This window comes from Solanum verrucosum, unplaced genomic scaffold (assembly GCF_900185275.1).
Source record: "Solanum verrucosum unplaced genomic scaffold, falcon-dt-bn FXZP01000281.1, whole genome shotgun sequence".
In the NCBI taxonomy this organism is placed as follows: domain Eukaryota; kingdom Viridiplantae; phylum Streptophyta; class Magnoliopsida; order Solanales; family Solanaceae; genus Solanum; species Solanum verrucosum.
In genome coordinates this window covers 1,595,179-1,615,438 of record NW_026020554.1, presented here as the reverse complement: position 1 = coordinate 1,615,438, position 20,260 = coordinate 1,595,179, and the positions used below count along the sequence as shown (strand labels likewise).

The window sequence follows — 20,260 nt, the reverse complement described above, 5'->3', positions numbered from 1 at the left end:
GCTTCCAAAAGAAAACCCCTTCCGGCAGAACTGCTACTGCAAATGATCTCTGACATAAGTGTGGTAACCCTGGACACTTCATGAGGAACTGCCCTAGTGCAAAGCAGGAAACTCATGACACCAGACCTCGCAAGAGGAACCTAGTCCCAGACCATGCTCGAAGGAAGGCACATGCGGATTAGATGGTGAGAAATGTCTTTGCTGTGTGGGGAAATGACTCAAGTTAATCAGAAGAAGATGAAGAAAATCATGAGGATGTCTCAATGATGGCCATTGAGGATAACGAAAGCATTTTCAACTCTATTTTCTCCTTAATGGCAAATTTTGATGATGAAGAGGATTCAGATGAGGTAACTCTTTTTGATCTTAAAGATGATCTAGATAATCTGCCTATAGAAAATTTGAGGAAACTTGCTGCTCTGCTCATTGATTGTGTTGATGAACGAACCACTGAAAACTTAATGTTGAATAAAGAATTAAGTCTGTGTGAAGACAGGAACTCTGCTCTCATGTCTCAAGTTGCTGAAATTAGTGAAGGGATAGGTATTCTAGAGACTTGCAACATAACATCTGAGAAGGACCCTGGAAACTCAGTAGGTGGGAAGAGAAAGCTTAGTATTTTTGAGGAAGAACTGGAAGAAAAGCTAAAAAATTCTGAGTCCAAGTTAGTCGCTTCTCTTGAAATAAATTCTCAACTAAGAAAAGATTTGAGTAGGGTCAAGGAAGAATTAAGTCACTCCCTTAAATGGACTGACTCCTCTAAGATACTTTCTAATATGTCCAATCAAAGTTTCAATGGAAAGAAAGGGTTGGGATGCAGACCATTAGAGCCCCCCTATAATCCCCATAGTAAATATGTGTCTGTATCTGACAACCTTTTATGTACTCACTGTGGTCGAAATGGTCATTTGAAAGAAAATTGTGAGATTCTGAGAAAAACTAAGGAGAGGCATGAGAGATTTGTTAGATCTAAAAATGATGCTAAAAGGAGACATAAGGGACCTGATCCCCAGTATTGTTTCAGAAAAAACTTCATGCCTCACTGGACAGAAAGGTTTCTTATCAGACCTCTTAATGATTACTGGGAACTCCGTCTGAAGTGGGTTCCTAAATCTAACAAATGATTTCTATGCAGAAAAGAGGAAGGAGTCAGTGCTGGTACATGGACAATGGATGCTCAAGGCACATGACGGGAGACACTTCAAACTTCCTCTCTTTGGAAGCACACCAAGGTGGTGGTGTGTCATTTGGTGGTGGAAAGAAGGGATCTATTCTTGGTATTGGCAGAATAGGGAGATCGGCTAATAATTCAATAAATAATGTACACTATGTGGAGGGTTTAAAATACAATCTTTTGAGCATTTCACAAATTTGTGACAAGGGAAATGAAGTCAAGTTCTTGTCTGACAGCTGTGTGGTTACAAACTGTGCAACTAAGAAAATTGCGATGTCTGCAAAACGAGTCAAGAATATGTATATTGTTGATCTTGATTCTATTGAATGAGCCAGCCTGTCATGTCTGAGTGCTCAAACTGACGATGTAAATCTTTGGCATAAAAGACTAGGTCATGTAAGTGTTTCTTTACTTAACAAGCTTGTTGCAGGGGACCTGGTCCGCGGATTACCAAAGCTGAAGTTCTCAAATGACAAAGTTTGTGACGCCTGTGTAAAAGGAAAACAAACAAGATCATCCTTCAAGGCAAAAAGGAGTGTGAGCACTACCAGACCTCTAGAACTTCTCCACATGGATTTGTGTGGACCAGTCAGGATTCAAAGCAGAGGAGGTTTTTGCGCAGAAAATGGAATCAGCCACAACTTCTCAGCACCAAGAACTCCTCAGCAAAATAGAGTTATTGAAAGAAAAAACAGAACTCTGGTGTATATTGCTAGAACTATGCTGATCGATTCAGAACTTGCTATGAACTTCTGGGCTGAAGCAGTTAATACAGCTTGCTATGTGACAAACAGGTGTCTTATCAGAACAATCATCAAGAAAACACCTTATGAGTTGTTAAATAACAGAAAGCCTTCAATAGCTCATCTCAAGCCTTTTGGGTGCAAATGTTTTGTGCTGAAAAATGGAAAGGATGATCTAGGCAAATTTGATGCCAGAAGTGATGAGGGAGTATTTGTGGGGTACTCATCTACAAGCAAGGCTTACAGGGTGTTCAACAAAAGGACTTCCTGTGTTGAAGAAAGCATGCACGTCAAGTTTGATGAATTGGGTACAAGAAGACAGAACAATGAGGACTATGATGTTGACGATCTGATGACCAAGCAGCAGAATGATCAGAGCACAAAAGAGAATGATGCAGGACAATTGAGAGGACCTGGTCCCTCAAATGTATCACAGGAAACAATGTCTCAAAATCTTGAAGAAGATGAAGAAAATGTTGATGCTGACAGAGAAGAAGAGATTACCAGAATATCTAGATGGAAACATCAATCCTCTCATCCACTAGACAGTCTCACCTCTCCACTTGACTCAGGAATTCAAACTAGGTCTAAATCAAGAAATCTAGTTGCACATTCAGCATTCATATCATCCGTTGAACCCAAAAACATTAAGGAAGCTTTGAAGGATGTAGACTGGGTGATTTCAATGCAGGAGGAGCTTCATCAGTTTGAAAGAAGCAAGGTGTGGCATCTGGTCCCCAGACCACCTGACAGAACTATTATTGGGACCAGATGGGTCTTCAGAAACAAACTGGATGAGCATGGGAACATTACTAGAAATAAGTCAAGACTGGTAGAAAAGGGTTACAACCAAGAAGAAGGAATTGATTATGATGAGACATTTGCTCCTGTAGCCAGAATGGAAGCTATCAAAATCTTAATAGCATTCGTCGCTCATATGGAATTTAAACTGTTTCAAATGGATGTCAAGAGTGCTTTCTTGAATGGAAATCTGAAGGAAGAAGTGTATGTCAAGCAGCCTCCAGGCTTTGAAGATACAGAACTGTCAAATCATGTGTTAAAGTTAGACAAGGCTCTGTATGGTTTAAAACAAGCTCCTAGAGCTTGGTATGAACGACTGTCAAAATTCCTTCTTGCAAATGGGTTCAAAAGAGGTAAAATTGATAATACATTGTTTTTAAAATCCAGAGGCAACGAGTTGCTGATTGTCCAGGTTTATGTTGATGATATCATCTTTGGAGCCACTACAGATTTACTCTGCAAGGAGTTCTCTAATCTGATGAGCAGCGAATTTGAAATGAGCATGATGGGAGAACTCACTTTCTTCCTAGGCTTGCAGATCAAACAAACCTCTCAAGGCACTTCAATATGCCAAGAGAAGTATATCAAAGAATTGCTCACGAAATTTAATCTTCTTGAAGCAAAGGTGATGGATACTTCTATGAGTACAAGTGTGAAACTTGATAAAGATGAAAATGGTGTGGAGGTCAATCAGACCATGTATAGAGGAATTATTGGGTCACTCATGTACCTCACTGCAAGCAGGCCCGATATAGTGTTCAGTGTAGGGATGTGTGCAAGATTTCAAGCAGCACCAAAAGAGTCTCACCTTAAGGCAGCCAAACGTATCCTGAGATACTTGAAAGGAACTCAGGACCTGGTCCTCTTTTACCCTACTGATGACTCTTTTGATCTTATAGGTTATGCTGATGCAGATTATGCAGGTTTTCTCGTCGATCGAAAAAGCACATCAGGCATGGCACACTTCCTGGGATCAGCCTTGATTTCATGGGGAACAAAGAAGCAGAATTCCGTGGCATTGTCTACTGCAGAAGCAGAATATGTGGCTGCTGCATCATGCTGTGCACAATTGTTATGGATAAAGCAACAGCTGGAAGATTTTGGGGTACTTACAGACACTATCCCTCTCGTCTGTGATAATACAAGCGCCATGAACATGGCAAAAAATTTGGTCCAGCACAAGAGAACAAAGCACATAGATATAAGGCATCACTTCCTAAGAGACAATGTAGAAAAGCAAAATGTGATGATGAGGTTTTGCAAAACTGAAGACCAGTTGACAGACATCTTTACAAAGTCACTAAGTAAAGACGTCTTCATGAAAAACAGGATGCGGCTAGGGATGCTAAAAATTACCTGACCTTTCGACAAATTTTTTTCTTTATTTGATTATGTTAAGGAGGGCAGGTATCTATTCCTGTTGTAATGTCTGTTAAAATAGAATTCACTTTTATACCCTAATGCAGGTATACACTCATGGTATGTCTAGCTGAAGAGAATGTTTAATCACACTGATAGAGCTACAAACTGAAATGAGGACCTGGTCCTCACGAGGTTAGTATCAATTATACTACACTGTCTAAAAGGTCAAACATCTCTGCCACGTGTCTTTCGCCCATTCATCGTGTCAGTTCAAAACGTCTCGTCGTTTTAATACCAAAGGTCACCTCCATTGGGACCCGTTACCTTTTCTATTTAATTTCTCTTAGAGAATTTTTTTTTCTTGTCTCCTTTTAAATTTAGTTAACATATCTCTCAAAACCTCTCTCCAAGTTCTTCCTTCTTCTTCTCAAAATGTCTCTCATTGAGTCCTCTGAAAACCCTAACCCGTTTAACTTCCCCGATCCTCCTTCTGAAGAGTCTCCCTCCACCCCTGTCTGTGGTGCCGCCGAAATCCCGTCGGCCGACAATTTAGTCTCTCCTGTTCTTCCTTCCGGAAATACCTTGAAATGTTCTCCTACTCTGGTCCTATCTAGTGAAAATCCCCCCTTCTTGGAAGCACAATCTGTGGCAAAACCTAATGAGACCCTACCTGTTGGTGATGAAATGGTGGCGGTTCAAGGTTTAGCCTTTTTAAGAGGGGATATTTAACCCTCTTCTCTGGAGCATGAGTTGGAGTCACCGGATCAGGTCATTCCCAGAAGTGAGCCTATCTTTGACCAAACACCAAAATCATTTGATGTTGGAAGCGATAAGGAAGAAGAAGAAGAGGTTCCGTTAAAATGGCGCTCAAGGGGAATGCGTGGAGCAAACCAATCTCAAATACATGTTTCTGATTTGGAAGAAGTTAAAGGTACATCTGAGGCCAACATTGTTGAAAACTCTGCTGAAAGAGCAAAGGAGCGACAGAGAAAAGGGAAGGGAAAGTTGGAACTGCCTGGTTCTAAAGGAGACAAAAAGAAGTATATTACAAGGAGTGAAGCACAAAAGGTTATGGGGAGTGCCATCGCTGCAAACAAAGCCCACACGGAAAGAACTAGGAAGAGGAGAAGAGAAGGAGTTAAACCCGACCAACCTGCCTTTGTGCCTGTACCTATTGAGAATAGTGATAGTGAATCTGAAGATGCTGTCAAATATGTGTTAAGAATGAGGAGAGAAGGTGAGGAAGAAAGGATTAAATCAAAGGGAACTCAAAATGGGGGAAGGAAATCTACAAGGAAATCTACTGCAAAAATTGCAAAGGAGAAAATTCAGTCATCTCTTGCACAGGGAGAAACAGGAAGAAAGCAGAGACCTGGTCCTACAATTAAAAATCCAATCAAAGAAAAGGAGTTGACTAGAAAAGAAAGGATAGAGAATATGGAACAACAAAAGGTCTTGAATGGTAGAGTCTTTGATCCTGACATTAACACACTGTTTGGTATGGGAAATTTGGTTGATGCTGTTACCATTCAAGGCTGGAATCATTTATTTGCACCACCAGTTCCATACCTACATGAACCTGAAGTGTGTGAGTTCTTCTACAAAATGGAACTACTGGAAGGTGGTGGAATCACAACGACAGTCCGGAATGTGGAGATTCATCTTGATGAAGAAACTCTGGGAATTATTCTTGGAGTGCCCGTCGTGGGTGTTCGAACTATTGAAGGATGAAAACCATCTAGTGATTTCTCGAAGCTTGCCACCAAACGAGGAGACGTCAAGCGTGCAGGCCTTCCTAAGAAGTTCCTTAAAGGGGAGTATCAATTGATGTTTGAGTTCATTAACAAAGTAATGGTGCCCAGGACTAAGAAGAGAACTGTAGCCTCTATTGCCGATCTTTTCCTCATGGAAAAACTTGATGAGCTTGAGGAAATTAATCTGCCTGCAATTATGCTTGAACACATGCATAGAGTAATGACATGGAAGAATGCGAAGCACGGAATTCCTTATGGGTATTTGTTTAACTTTGTCTTTAATCATTTTGAAGTACCAGTGGGAAGAAGGGTACCTGGTACTACCAAACAAATGTTCACTATGTCTACTCTACTAGAATGTGAGTGCATTGAGGGACCAGCTAAGGGCAGATCTCAGGTGGCAGATGTTTTGGAACAGCAGGCTATTCTTCGAAGGGAGGTGATTGATCTCACTAAGATTATGTGCGATAAGGAGGTTGAAATCACCAAACTGAAGTCTGAACAGCAGAAGGCAGTTTCCAAGGGACCTGATACCAGTGAGGGTCACGACCTGCTGCTCAAAGAATTAAGGGATGAAAACACAATGTTGCTGAAGACAAATGCCTCTCTGAATGAGGATATTAAGTCCCTAAACAAGCAACTGATACAGGCCCATGAGAGTGCAAATGAGCGCATGTTGTTGTTGATGCGTACTTTCAATCCCTCTCCTCCTCCGTCCTAAATGTGTCTTGTCTCTTTTCTTTTATCCTGTGTCTCGTTTTGTTTTGACTAAACTACAGTGGTCAGTATATATGATATAATGCCTTATTTTTGTTAAGTGCCTTGTTCATGTGTGGTTTAATATTCTCTCTATGCTTACATACTCATGTTCTGTGTGGCCCAAGGCCCTGAATTCTTTTTTGCCTAGCATTTAACTTGAATATGTTTACTGCTTCATCTTTTCGATGATGTCAAAAGGGGGAAGTTGTTTGTTGTAAAGCTATGGTTGTGGTTGTTAGGGGCATTGAACTAAGGGGGAACGAAACTGTGGTTGTTACTGGTGCACTAACAAAGGGGGAATTTGTTATGTATTTGAATGAATGTTTGTTCACTCACGTGAGGAGTTATGCAGGTTGATTGTCATCATCAAAAAGGGGGAAATTGATAAGAGCTTATGCCTTTTGGTGTTTTGATGATCTCCTCACAAGTGCAGGGACCTGGTCCTCTGCAGAGTATGCTCGTCCAGTGTCAAAGTGCGGTACAGCTGTAAAAGCTGTCTGCGTCAGAGAGTTGGTGAAGCTGCAAAGTACTTCACCAATCAGAAGCAAGGAGGTTGCTTGTACGTTTGGTAATAACATTTTATGGTATATACTAAACAAAATACAACAATATTACTCATTCATTCAAAAAGTGTGAGAGCCTTCTAAGCTTTAAGAGAACAGCAAGGGATTTGATCGATTGCTTCAAGAGCTTCTTGCATCAGTTGTTATTTTGTTTGCTTGTAATAGTTCTGATATTGTAAGATCAGTTTTTCTTGTAAAAGAAATGTTTTCAAACTCGTTTGAATCATTGTAAGAACTAGGTTAAGGTAACTTAGGTTCTTACTCTAAAAGGTCTATATTAATCGGTTAGGATTAGTATAGTGAGCGGTACTGTGTCTGCTCTGGCTCATCTAAGTAATAGGAGGTATTGCTTAGAGTTGGGATTAGTAGGTTAATCCCGGTTTGTAAACTTGCTTTTGCTTTTTGCTTGGAGAAGAGTAGTGAAAGAAGTTTTGAAAAGTCCTGGCAGGCCAGGTCGTGGTTTTACTCCCTTGAGCAAGGAGGTTTCCATGTAAAGTTGTTGTGCAATCTTTACTTTCAGCACTTTGTTTATTTTCTGTTAGTGTAACTGTGCTGAGGACCTGGTCCCATAGAAAACGTGGACGCATACATTCCAACAGAAGGTACCACAAGGGCTTGATGTAAATGACACAGGTTTGGTGTTCAAGCTTAATAAATCTCTATATGGTCTCAAGCAAGCAAGTCGACAGTGGTATGCTAAGTTGACTGAAGCTTTATCATTCAGAGGTTATGCTCGTTCTCATCACGATTACTCCCTTTTCTACAAAAAATCTGGTCCTCTAGTAGTATTTGTAGCAGTATACGTTGATGATGTTATTCTCACTGGTACAGACACAAAGGAAATCACTCAGCTGAAGACCTACCTGGACGACTCATTTAAGATCAAAGATCTTAGTCGATTACATTACTTCCTAGATTTGGAAATACTTGATACGCCAGGAGGGGTCCTTATATCTCAAAGAAAATTTGTGTTGGATCTATTGAAGGAGTATAATTGTCTCAACTACAGTTCTTTTTCTTCACCTCTTGATCCAAATGTCAAACTCAGGGCCAAAGAAGGAATTCCACTACCTGATCCTACATATTATAGAAAACTAGTGGGTAAACTCAATTTTCTCACTAATACCAGATTGGATATAGCTTTTAGTGTCCAACAATTGAGTCAATACATGCAAGATCCCAGAGCTCCTCACCTGCAGGCTGCTTTCCACCTCCACAGATACTTAAAACAAGACCCTACTTTGGGAATTCATATGTCAGACGATCCTGATTGCAATGTTAAAGCATACTGTGACTCAGACTGGGCCTCTTGCCCAGATTCTAGAAAATCAGTTAGTGGATACTTAGTTCTGCTTGGAAATAGCCCTATCAGTTGGAAATCGAAGAAACAGGAAACCATTTCTTTATCATCCGCGGAGGCAGAGTACAGGTCTTTACGAAAAGTAGTAGGTCAGCTAGTTTGGTTGCAAAGACTACTCACTGAGCTGACTATATCTGATCCTTCACCCATTGACGTCTACTATGATAGTCAGTCTGCTATTCACATAGCCCATAATCCTGTCTTCCATGAGAGGACCAAGCATATTGAAGTCGATTGTCATTTTGTACGTAATAAACTTCAAGAGGGGCTTATTTCTCTTCACCACATCTCTACGACAGAGCAGCTCGCAGATGTCCTTACCAAGGCTCTTACTGGAGTTAAACACTCAGCAGTTTTGGGCAAGCTGGCTGTAAGATCCTCACTGCCACCTTGAGGAGGGGTATTAAGATTTAACTAATTATATTGTAACTAGTATCATTGGTTAGTTCATTAGTTAGTTAACTGCAGCAGTTAGTTAATTACATAGCTATAGTAGTAAGTCGGTTAGAATGTCAAAAAGTTAGTTAGAATATTCTTTTACTATTTTGCTTAGCTGGATACAGCTGTCAACGTTTTGTTCATGTGTATGAATACTTGTATCTGTCAATGGAGAAGGTGCGATTTATCATTTTCTCAAAACCCAGATCTCGTGAATTGCTCTCTCTCAATTACCAATTATGGTTTCTCTGTTTTAGGGCATTCACCTTTGTTGTGAAGTTTTGTTAAAACACTACTTCCATAGTTTTACAGAAGAATCTTCAACATCAAGACGATGTTAAACGGTAACGACAGTATCCAGTAATCCGAGAAGAAAAATGGAATCCACGAGTTGTGAGGTACAACCAGTATTAACTACATAGGTTTGGTATACATGCTCCTCCATCTAAGAATTTGAGACCTGACAGTGATAATCTACCTGAAATCTAAGTTAACAGTTACATTGATGCTACATCTCAGTGCCACAAGGACTTAGGGCGATATTTTCAAGATGGACCAAAAGGACTCACGATGTACCTAAAAAAAGTTAGTTGTTTTACCTTAAGATTATTTAATTAAAGTTTCACGAAAGCAACTACATTAATGTTACAACCCAGAACAGGAGTCCACAACCTTAGTTTCATATTCCTATTGATACTAGCTGAGTTTTTAGTTCTAAGCATAAAACAAATCACATATTTTGAGTATTTACTTTCTGCAAGAATTTTAAAAATAAAGATCATTCATTCCAGTTACACCTACAAGTAATATTCGATCTCAACCTTGTTGAGTTCTATATTTAAATGAAGATCGTTTTATACTTCATTGCGAGGTGTAATTTGATTGTATCATCCATCTAGTAGTGACTCAACCAACGATACAAATAGATATGAAATCGATAGTATTAATGACAGCAAAATAGTGATAAAGGCATAGTAGAAGTAGGGGTGTACAAAATCAAATCGAAAATCGAACCAAACCACAAACCGAGTCAAATTGAAAGGAAAAAAAAACAAGTGATGGTTTGGTATTGGAAAAAAAAAACGACCATACTTGGGTTGATTTGGTTTTAACTAAAAAAAAGTCAACCCGAGACCAAACAAACCCGACATTTTATATATATATATATATATATATATATATATAATTTTTAAGTTTATTTTAGGGATAAGGGTCTGAAAAATATCCCAACTTTGGTCGGATTTGCTGTTGCGATACTAAACTTTTATGAAGATCTATTACCTCCCTAGACTATTTAATACCGTATTTTAAACATATATATTTGCCCATGTGGACATAAATAATAATGCAAAATTATAAATAGTAATGTGTCCACGTGGGCACATATATACCTTTAAAATACACTATTAAATAGTTCAGGGGGTAAAAAATATTGTATTAAATAGTCTAGGGAGGTAATAGGTCCTTATGAAAGTTTAGTATCGCAACAGCAAATCCGACCAAAGTTGGGGTATTTTTTAGACCCTTATCTCTTTATTTTATACATAAAAGTATTACTTTGATGTAATTTCTAAATATTACTTATATTTTTTCATAAGTCCTATCTTTTAACTTTTTTTTTCAAATTTTTTGAGACTTAGAATTTTGAATGGTCCAATAAAGGTTATTGTCCGAAAATTTCAGTAACTCTAATAAAACTCAATTCAAAACTAAATCAATAGTAATTCTAACATAAAAAATTAATTCAACATTAAGAAAGACAATAATGTTGAATATTTATTCTTTAGTTTTACATTGATTTAAACATTTATAATGTATAACCTAATTGTAGTTTTCCTTTAATGTTGAATAATGTAACTAATACTTATTTGAGTAGTCATTTTTATTATGACTTATTAATTTGTAATATTTATTTTATACGATTTCATTATTATTTTTTATTGAATATTTAAGTGTCATCACATCTCACATTATGTGTTATTTTCTTAAGAAACACCTTAGATAGTTGTATTTTGGTTAGACTAAAGAAATATTTGGAGCACAAGTTAATTATATGCTTGTATGAATACTTTACCGGAAAAATTCAAAAATCCAAAAAAGCCCAAGCTTTATTAGTTTGGTTTAATTTAAAAATTCGACACAAATAATGATTTGATTTGATATTTGAAAAATTCGAACCAACCCAAAAAAAATCCGAGGTTGAAAACCCTGAAAAAATATGAGTTTTATTAGTTTGATTTGATTTATAAATTTTAAAATGTGATACAAATAACTTGATTTGATATTTGAAAAACTCAAACTAACCCGATAATGTACACCCAAAGTAGAAGTATGGAATTGAAAGATCAAATGCTCAGTCAATACTATCCAATATGGGCAAATTTATCTTCAGTGGAATTAATTTTCCTACTTCAATGAAAACGTCCCACATAATACTACTATAATATATCAGTTGACTAGACCCAATAACAATTACTCTTAAGTATTACTTTGATTTATTGGAAGCACATAGCATCAGTTGATCAAATTACCACAAGTATATAGACTATATATTTAAATTATATATGCTAACATAAATTAAAAGGGCTTTAGTCATTGATGACCTCTTAAAGTTGTTCAGATATTTTATTTAAACACTTTAATGGTCCTTTTTTTCTATTAGACACTTCAATTTTAAAAAATAAATATCTATCAAACATTTTTCTGACACTTAATCAAAACAGAAAGTGCATGTAATACATATACATATGATGTAGCAAAATGACAAATCAAATAATAATACGTAACATTTCAATTTAAAATAATTATAAGAATAAATTTTAAATATAAACAAATTTATATCTGAATCTAAAAAAAAAAAGAACAACTAAAAAAAAGAAAAGGAAATTATACACCCTACGCCCCCCCGTACTGCAGCTCACCTCACCTCACCTCACCTCTCCCTTTCTTCTCTTTCACCAACACTTGTCCACCATTGTTAATCTCAAAATAAGAAAATTGGAGTTTTAATATGAGTTAATATTTTTTATGGTCACTCAACTATCAACTATTTTCATAGAAAGAAACTTAACTTTGATCTTTAACTCAAAAGTCACTCAACTATGAGATCTTTGCATATAAAGTCACTCAACCTATTTAATTGTTTATCTCATTAAAATTTGTTGATGTGGAATTTTTATTTCTAACTAAAATTTTAAGAAATAAACATATATCCATTTAAATCATTTAATGACCCGCTCCACTTGACCCAACCCGCTAAAAATATAATATTGACCCTCTTAATTTATCTTTATTTTCTAAAATTATTTTCTCTGTTCTCCTTTGCATTTTTTCTTTTCTTCTTTTTTTTTGTAAAAAAAATCTCAATTTGAGCCTCTTCTTCCTTCTTTTAGTTAGGGATATCTCAATTTCTGATCACACTAAATTATTCTCTTTTGTCTTCGATTTTTTTTTTTTTTTGGTTATTGTTCATAAGCATTGTTAGCTTTAAATGATGTTGTTACTGCGAGTCGTCGTATGAAGGCGAAAAGATAAAAAAAACCTATTTCGAGAAAAGCTTTTTGATATTGCCTGAACCTGAACTCGCATTATCCGGCGCTTTTCCATGGATTCTCTCTTAATAAACTCTCCATGTACAACCCTGCATCCTTCTAATAATATTTTAATCACAATCTAATTCCTATTTAACCCTGCATACTTTCTATGCAAAGATCTCATAGTTGAGTGACTTTTGAGTTGAAAATCAAAATTAAGTGATTTTCTATGAAAAAAGCTGATAGTTGAATAACCATCAAAGATATTAACTCGTTTTAATATATATACGAAGTATGAATTTATAATTTTTATCTCTGTCTGTGCTTCTTTTTCATTTTTATTTGAATTGATAGTGTTTTGTTGAAAGATCTGTTCTTCTTTGTTTATTGTGATTTCAGAAAACAAAGTTTCATTTCTATTCGATTGGTGGGGAAGAAGTGGCGTGGGTCGGGGGAGATGAAGAGTGAGAAAATATTTAAATAATGGTCATCATTTTCTCTGGTAAAGAAGATGTGGATGGTGATCTCCATTTTTTTTCAGGCAAAAAAAGGCATAGATGATGATCTCCATTTTCCGACAAAGAACTATGATGATGAAAACAAAAAAAGGAAGAAGGAAAGTTGAAAAAATAAATGGTGGTGTATTATTATGAAGAAATGGTGGCAGATAAAGAGAAAGAGATTGTTGCTTTTTAAAAATTAAAAATTAAAAATTAAAAAAGAAAAGGAAAATGTAAATATATTAATTTCACGCATTCAACAAGGAGTGCATTACATTTTTTGTGCCACATTAGCATAAAGTGTCTAAGTGGATCAAATTCGAGAGGATATAATTGTTCAATAGGCACAATTCCTAATTGAGGTGTCTAAGTGAATTATACGGACAATTTTAAAGGCCAGATATAACTTATGCCAAATTAAAATAATACTTATATGAAACAATAGCCTGCAATCTTTCCTTCTTTTCTTCTGTTTTTGTTTTTGCGAAACAAACGATGAGAAAAAGAAGAACGAGTCAATTCTTCTAAGGGTGTGGTAGGTAGGTGGAAAAATGTTTTTCACGGAAAATAATTTCTTAGGAAAATGAGTGAGTATTTTTTAGTGTTTAATAAGTAATGATCAAGAAAGTATTATTTCAAGAGCATTTATATGTTATCTTGCAAAACGTTATGAATACAGATAGAGATAGAGAGTGGGGTGGGGTTAATTTGGGGGTGGTGGGGGTTGGGATGGTCAAGGGGGGTAAGGGATAGATAATTCATATGTTATCTCAAATATGTTTTCCTCCATAGTTGACTCTTCAAAATCATATAGTACTAGCCTAGCTATTTTTCAACATTTTCAATTAACACACATCACATATTTTTGTTTCTATATCTACACTAATCAGTCACACTTGCAGTTAGTCCAAATTGTGTAGCTTGACTCTATTTTTTTCCTTACATGATGTTGAATATTTTTTCATTAATAATGGATGCTTGAAAGCTACTTCCATTAAGTCATCTATCACTAGACAATTGACTTCCCACTTTTAAGGTCGTTAAACAGTACCCATTAAGGTGATACCCACGAATATTGACTCTCACAAATATGGCTGTTGTACTTCCTATCCCAGAATATGCTGAAAATGGTCCCAAAGAGCTTGACGCCGGCAGCCTTTTCGTCCTGAAATCCCGAGGTGATCAATAATTGTTTCATTTCTTTTTAGTGTATCATATATGAATCTGAATGGTATAATTGGTATAGGGTCATGGTTGCACTGTGGATACCATTTGACGACGGCGATAGTGGCGCCGACGCTGCTGAGTTTGCCGTTTGCTTTCACGTTGTTGGGATGGATAGGGGGAATGATATGCCTGAGCATGGCAGCGCTGGTCACCTTTTATTCCTATAATCTTTTGTCTTTAGTATTGGAGCACCATGCTATGCTTGGCAAGCGCCAGCTTCGTTTCAGAGATATGGCTCGTGATATTTTAGGTTCCAATATTCATAGCTTTTATTTTTCAAAGTAATCTAATCATATTAGTTTTGAAAGTTAATTAATTGGCTCTCGAACAGTGAAACGTGACAACTATTTTGGAATGAAGAAAATGCTAACCTGCCACATGACATGTTTAAGATTAAATGACACTTTTATACATTCTAGATATCTTAAATTTAAGATCACAAGATTCAAAAATTTTCTTTAGTTCTTAAACTTTGTAGTAAATCAAAATCACATAAATACATTGAAACAAAGAAAGTAGTTACTCCTTCCGTCCCATTTTATGTGAGATACTTTAACTCGGCACGGAGTTTAAGAAATAAAGGAAAACTTTTAAAACTTGTGGTTCAAAATGAATGATAGAAATTTGTGTGGCTGTAAATCATTTTAGTAAGGGTAAAATAGACACTTTATAGTTAAATTGTTACTTAATATAAAAATGTGTCATTCTTTTTGGGACTGACTAAAAAGGGAAGTAAGTCATATAAATTGGGACAGAGAGAGTATTTTTTTCATTAATTTAGTACTCTACTAGTACTAGTAGAGTAATTGAGCAAATGTAACAGGGCCAGGATGGGGCAGGTATTTTGTGGGTCCACTTCAACTAGGCTTATGTTATGGCTTAGTCGTTGCATCAACTCTTCTTGGTGGGCAAAGCCTCAAGGTTAGTCTCACCAAGTCAAAAATGATAACAATTTAATTACAGTTAGATATGTTCTTTTAGTTACAATTATTATTTTTGTAAATGTCTCCAAGTCTATAATAATATTAGATCTAATGACAATTAATCAATATCACTAAGAATTTTAGCATTAATTGTTTATTATTGTGCAAAATGGGATCACAAAGTTATTGTTGTTGTATTTCATGAGTATTTTTCTTCTTCTTTCAGTTCATTTATTTGTTGAGTAGACCAAATGGAAGCATGCAGCTGTACCAATTTATCATTATGTGTGGAGGGCTAACACTAGTGATGGCACAATTGCCATCCTTCCATTCCCTAAGGAATATCAATCTTGTCTCCTTGATTCTCTGTCTTATTTATTGTGCTTGCACAACTGTAGGATCCATTCACATTGGTAATTATATATTTCCATCTCTTAATTTTAAAAAAACCTATAATTAATTAAAATGAATCTTAATTAATTCATTTCTTGTATACATATAGGACATTCTAATAAAGCACCTGAAAGAGATTATTCAATTACTGGAGTTGGTATTAATCGCATATTTGGTATCTTTAATGCTATTTCTATCATCGCAACTACCTACGGAAATGGAATCATTCCCGAAATACAGGTTTGTTCTCTTGTATGTTAGCAAACATAATCGACACGTATTCGTTTTTGTCCTCTTTTCGTCGAAATATTTATACAATTGAAAAGATCAAGTATGACTGTTAAAGCAAAAAGTCGTTAATGAGATGGGAGTTCACTTATAAGGCTTGGGCAATCCTTCTTCCTTTGAGCTAGCTTTTGGAATGTAAGTTAGGCCCAAAACCTAATTTTAACAGACTGATATCTGATTGTATTTAGCTTAATTTTTTGTGGACAGGCGACAATAGCACCTCCAACAACAGGGAAAATGTTGAAGGGGCTATTATTGTGTTACAGTGTAGTGATATCGACATTTTTCAGTGTTGCGATTTCTGGATATTGGGCTTTTGGAAACCAAGCTCAACCATCAGTGCTCCAAAATTTCATGTTAGATAGGATACCTTTGCTGCCCAAATGGTTTCTCATGATCACTTATATCTTCACCTTTGTCCAAGTATCAGCTGTTAGCTTGGTAACGCTATTTTCACTTCTTTTTTTTTTTTCATAATTAGCATCGATATTTATTAACTTATATATGTTGCTAATGTTATACATACGCAAAATCTTGGCAGACTTACTTACAACCAACAAATGTAGTATTAGAAAAGAGATTTTCAGATCCAAAAAAAGGCGAATTCTCAATCCGCAATGTGGTTCCCCGGTTAATTTCCCGGTCACTATCGGTGATCATTGCGACAACGTTGGCTGCAATGCTACCTTTTTTTGGAGACATTATGGCTTTGTTTGGTGCATTTGGTTGCATTCCTCTTGATTTTATTTTGCCTATGGTCTTCTATAATGTCACTTTCAAACCTTCAAGAAAGAGCATAATTTTCTGGGGAAATACCATAATTGCTCTTGTCTCAACGGTGTTGTCTTTAATTGGGGCTGTAGCATCTGTGCGGCAAATGGTGCTTGACGCCAAGACATATCGTCTGTTTGCGAATATGTGATGGGAATTATTATAACGCGGGATTTTACTGGGAATGTTGTTATTGTATCCAAAATGTCAAGCACTTTCGGTAAAAGTTGAAAAGAAAAAATGTATTGTTATTGACTATATGAATACATTGAATGCCCATTTAGTATTTCTATATATCCTTATTTTATATGATGAACCTTTTACAATTTACATATGATTTTTTAGAAGTTGTACCTATTATGAAGTTTTCCGATCGATTTACAATTCTCTTGGGAATCATATCGACATAATCTTTTTATTTTAAATGTTAATGTCAAATCAACTTCTTTAAAGATAGGCAAGACAAGTAGTAATCGATTAATTAGAACTTGGGAGTTGTACAAAATCGGAAGCAAATAAAAACGCATATTAACTTGTTAAGGAAGTAAAAATACCTCTGAGTTATTTAAAATAGGTTAGTTTATCTCATTGAAATTTTTGATTAAAAAAAACCCTTTTCATTATATTTTTCTGGGATAAAAATTCCCTTCAATTATCTAAATTGACCGAAAATACCTTTTCATCCAACAATTGTTCTAAAACAAGAGAGAGAAAATTTTAAGGGACAAGTTGATTTCTTGGAAAGAAGTGTCTAAATGAAACATAAAAATATGAGTTGAAGGGTTAAAATGAAACAAGGTTGAGTTGGAGTGCCAAAATGAAATTTAGAGACAAGTTTAAGGGTCTGCATATTTTGTTTGACCTATGAAATAATATTCATGAAAAAAAAATTACCCATTAATTATTACAGTATATTAGATAATTAGAAAAAGTTCCTCCACATCTAATCATCGATATAGGTATAAATTATTATTTCTTCTATAAAAAATTAAAAGTTTGAATTAATAATATAAAAAAATAATATAACAAATAATTGATTCACTATTTGTATTTAATTAATTTCAATGATTAATATATAGCAAAATGTATATATTAATTTTATATACATGTTTGTATTATTATTAAATTATTTATGTTCATTCTTTTTTAAATATATTTTCAATTATATATCTTACAAGAATTTAAGACGGCAAAGAATATTTTGAACCTTTTGGATTTGAAAAAAACATAGGTAAAATGTACCAACATGTGAAACTATGACATTTAACATTTCATGCGGAAAGTTAGAATTAATAAATTAAATTGTTAGCATGATTTTTTTTACTTACACAACAAACGGACAAATATGTAAAAATATTTAAACTATTTTTGTATTTTATAAAATTAAAATAATCATAAATTAAAATATCCATGCGATGCACGAAAAGGGCCGTAGGTGATTTTGTGCAGGACGTGAAGTTGTGGGGGGAATCAGCGTAGTTTTGTTACATTTTTCTCTATGTTTATTAATTTGTTACATTTTTCTCTATTAGTTTTTAAATTTGTTACATTTTTCTCTATTAGTTTTTTAATTTGTTTTTCTTATAAAGATAAATAATGAAAATACAAAAATAAATGAAAAATAGGATTAAATATGCATCATGTATTATTTTTTTTAACAATTTTCCACAATGGTGTTAATTTAACTTTTCATGTATTAAAAATTAGATTAAATAGATACTCATCATTATAATGAAAAATTATAAGAATATGATTATTGTTTTTTAAAAATAAGAACTGTAAATAATTAAGTAACTATAAAAAAAATGTAAAAAAATAATTAAAATAGCTACCAAAATTTGGATTTTTTAAAAAGTGGTAAAAGAAATAAAGGAAAAAATAACTAATTAGATAGATAAGCATCAATGTAATTTTAAAACACTCAGGATTTGAATTAATAAGAAATTGTAATAATTAAAATAAACTTTTTAAAAAAACAGTAAAACAACTAAAGTAACTGCAAATTTTGATTTCAAAAAGCTTTAAAATTTTAAAGGGAAATTAAGATTCAAAATTTTTTAAATTTTAAATTTTAATTTTTAAAATCTGATAAAATTTGATTTTTTATGGTGCTGCCCATGTGACATTTTTTATTTATCTCTCTCTTTATATATATATATATATATATATATATATATAGCCGTCAAATTGGACTTAGCCCATGGGACTGGCCCAACCCAATCCGTTATTGAGATATGATTTTTTCAAGTCCATTTAAAACTAGGGCTTATAAGCTCGGCTCATATAAGCCCTTAGCCCTTGAGGCTTGATCGGGGTCGGTCGGGGTCGGCTCATGGGCTAAAACTATTTATTTAAGGGTGACTTACAGAAATCTCACTAGTGAGACATGCTCTGATACCAATTGAAAGTCAAGAGAGGAGTGAATTAAAAATTCCTTCAGTCGACTATCTGTGTAGGAAAATCGATTCACCTATAGATTAAGGTAAGAGTAAATGCAGTAAGTAAAAGATTCAGAGAGTTTTTATACTGATTCGAAACATCGATGTGGTGCCTACTTCCAGTCCCCTTGGGTTACAAGGGTTTCCTTAAGAACTTGGGTGTTACAAAGTGTTACGACTAAGAGCCATGTTTGATATGCAAATCAAATCTTCTACTTTGACACAACCTCTACTTGTATAACCTACACTCATATCTTTCTTTCTCTTTTCTTTTTCGATTGTATACTCACGAGAATACAATGCTTTTATGAAAGACAATAGAAGACGACAGTAAAAATTCAAGTGAAGTGCGTACTTCACAACTAAGGCTCAGGGGCGGCTCAACGTAATTGGGGGCCTAAAGCGAAATTTTAATTTGCGGCCTAAAATATAAATACACTTCATATACGTATGTATTCAAAAAAAAAAAAAATACACTATTAAGATGAAAATTATTAGTACTTAAAATATTGTTGTTTGAGTTACTAGTTTTAGGTAAGATTTTATCAACTCAACATTGAAAAACATCCTTTAAGTGAGACAATTATTATATGTATTGTTAACATAATGATATAAGTAATAAGTTGATAAATATTAAATAAAGATAAGAGTTAGAAGTTTAGAATCATAGAATTTGACTCAAAAAGTTGATGATTTGGTATACCTCATTTTAATATGCTTAGAGTAATGCTTGAAACTAAAATTTAAAAAGAAATAAAAAAGAATTTGTAATTCACTTTGTTCAACACTTTTCACTGTTAATTCTTATTTTTAACAAAGTACAAAAGATGTTCAAGTGGATAAAATAATTTATTTTAAAAAAAATTATACTTTAATTTTTCTATAAAAATTTTAACACATAATTATTTTTAATTATTTTACAAAAAGCGACGGACGGCATCTCTTAATCCGTCGCTTTTTTCGCGAATTTTTACGCCAAATATATATATAATTAATAATTATTTATTCAATATATATAGCGACGTCGTCCGTCGCTTTTATTAAAAATAATTATATATAAATTAAAATATTAACGACGCTGTCCGTCACTTTTAATTATTTTATTTAATTAATTATTTTTTTATTATAGCGACGGACGACATCTTTATGTCTGTCGCTTCTTGGTCAAAATATATGGTCAACTATTTTTAAAAAGCGATGGACAACGTCTCTTAATCCGTCACTTTTTGGTCA

The 20,260-nt window shown here is 34.5% G+C and overlaps 2 protein-coding genes across 3 annotated transcripts in view; both read left to right on the top strand.

Moving 5' to 3' along the window:
* LOC125810154 (uncharacterized) overlaps positions 1-20,260 on the top strand; it is a 316,103-nt gene that overhangs the window by 155,995 nt on the left and 139,848 nt on the right. The window lies entirely within an intron of this gene.
* On the top strand, positions 14,078-16,821 carry LOC125810133 (GABA transporter 1-like). Its single transcript, XM_049489657.1, has 7 exons — positions 14,078-14,165; positions 14,234-14,464; positions 15,038-15,135; positions 15,364-15,550; positions 15,640-15,770; positions 16,026-16,259; positions 16,360-16,821. The coding sequence occupies exons 1-7, from the start codon at positions 14,078-14,080 to the stop codon at positions 16,738-16,740; spliced, it is 1,350 nt and encodes a 449-aa protein (XP_049345614.1). The 3' UTR covers positions 16,741-16,821.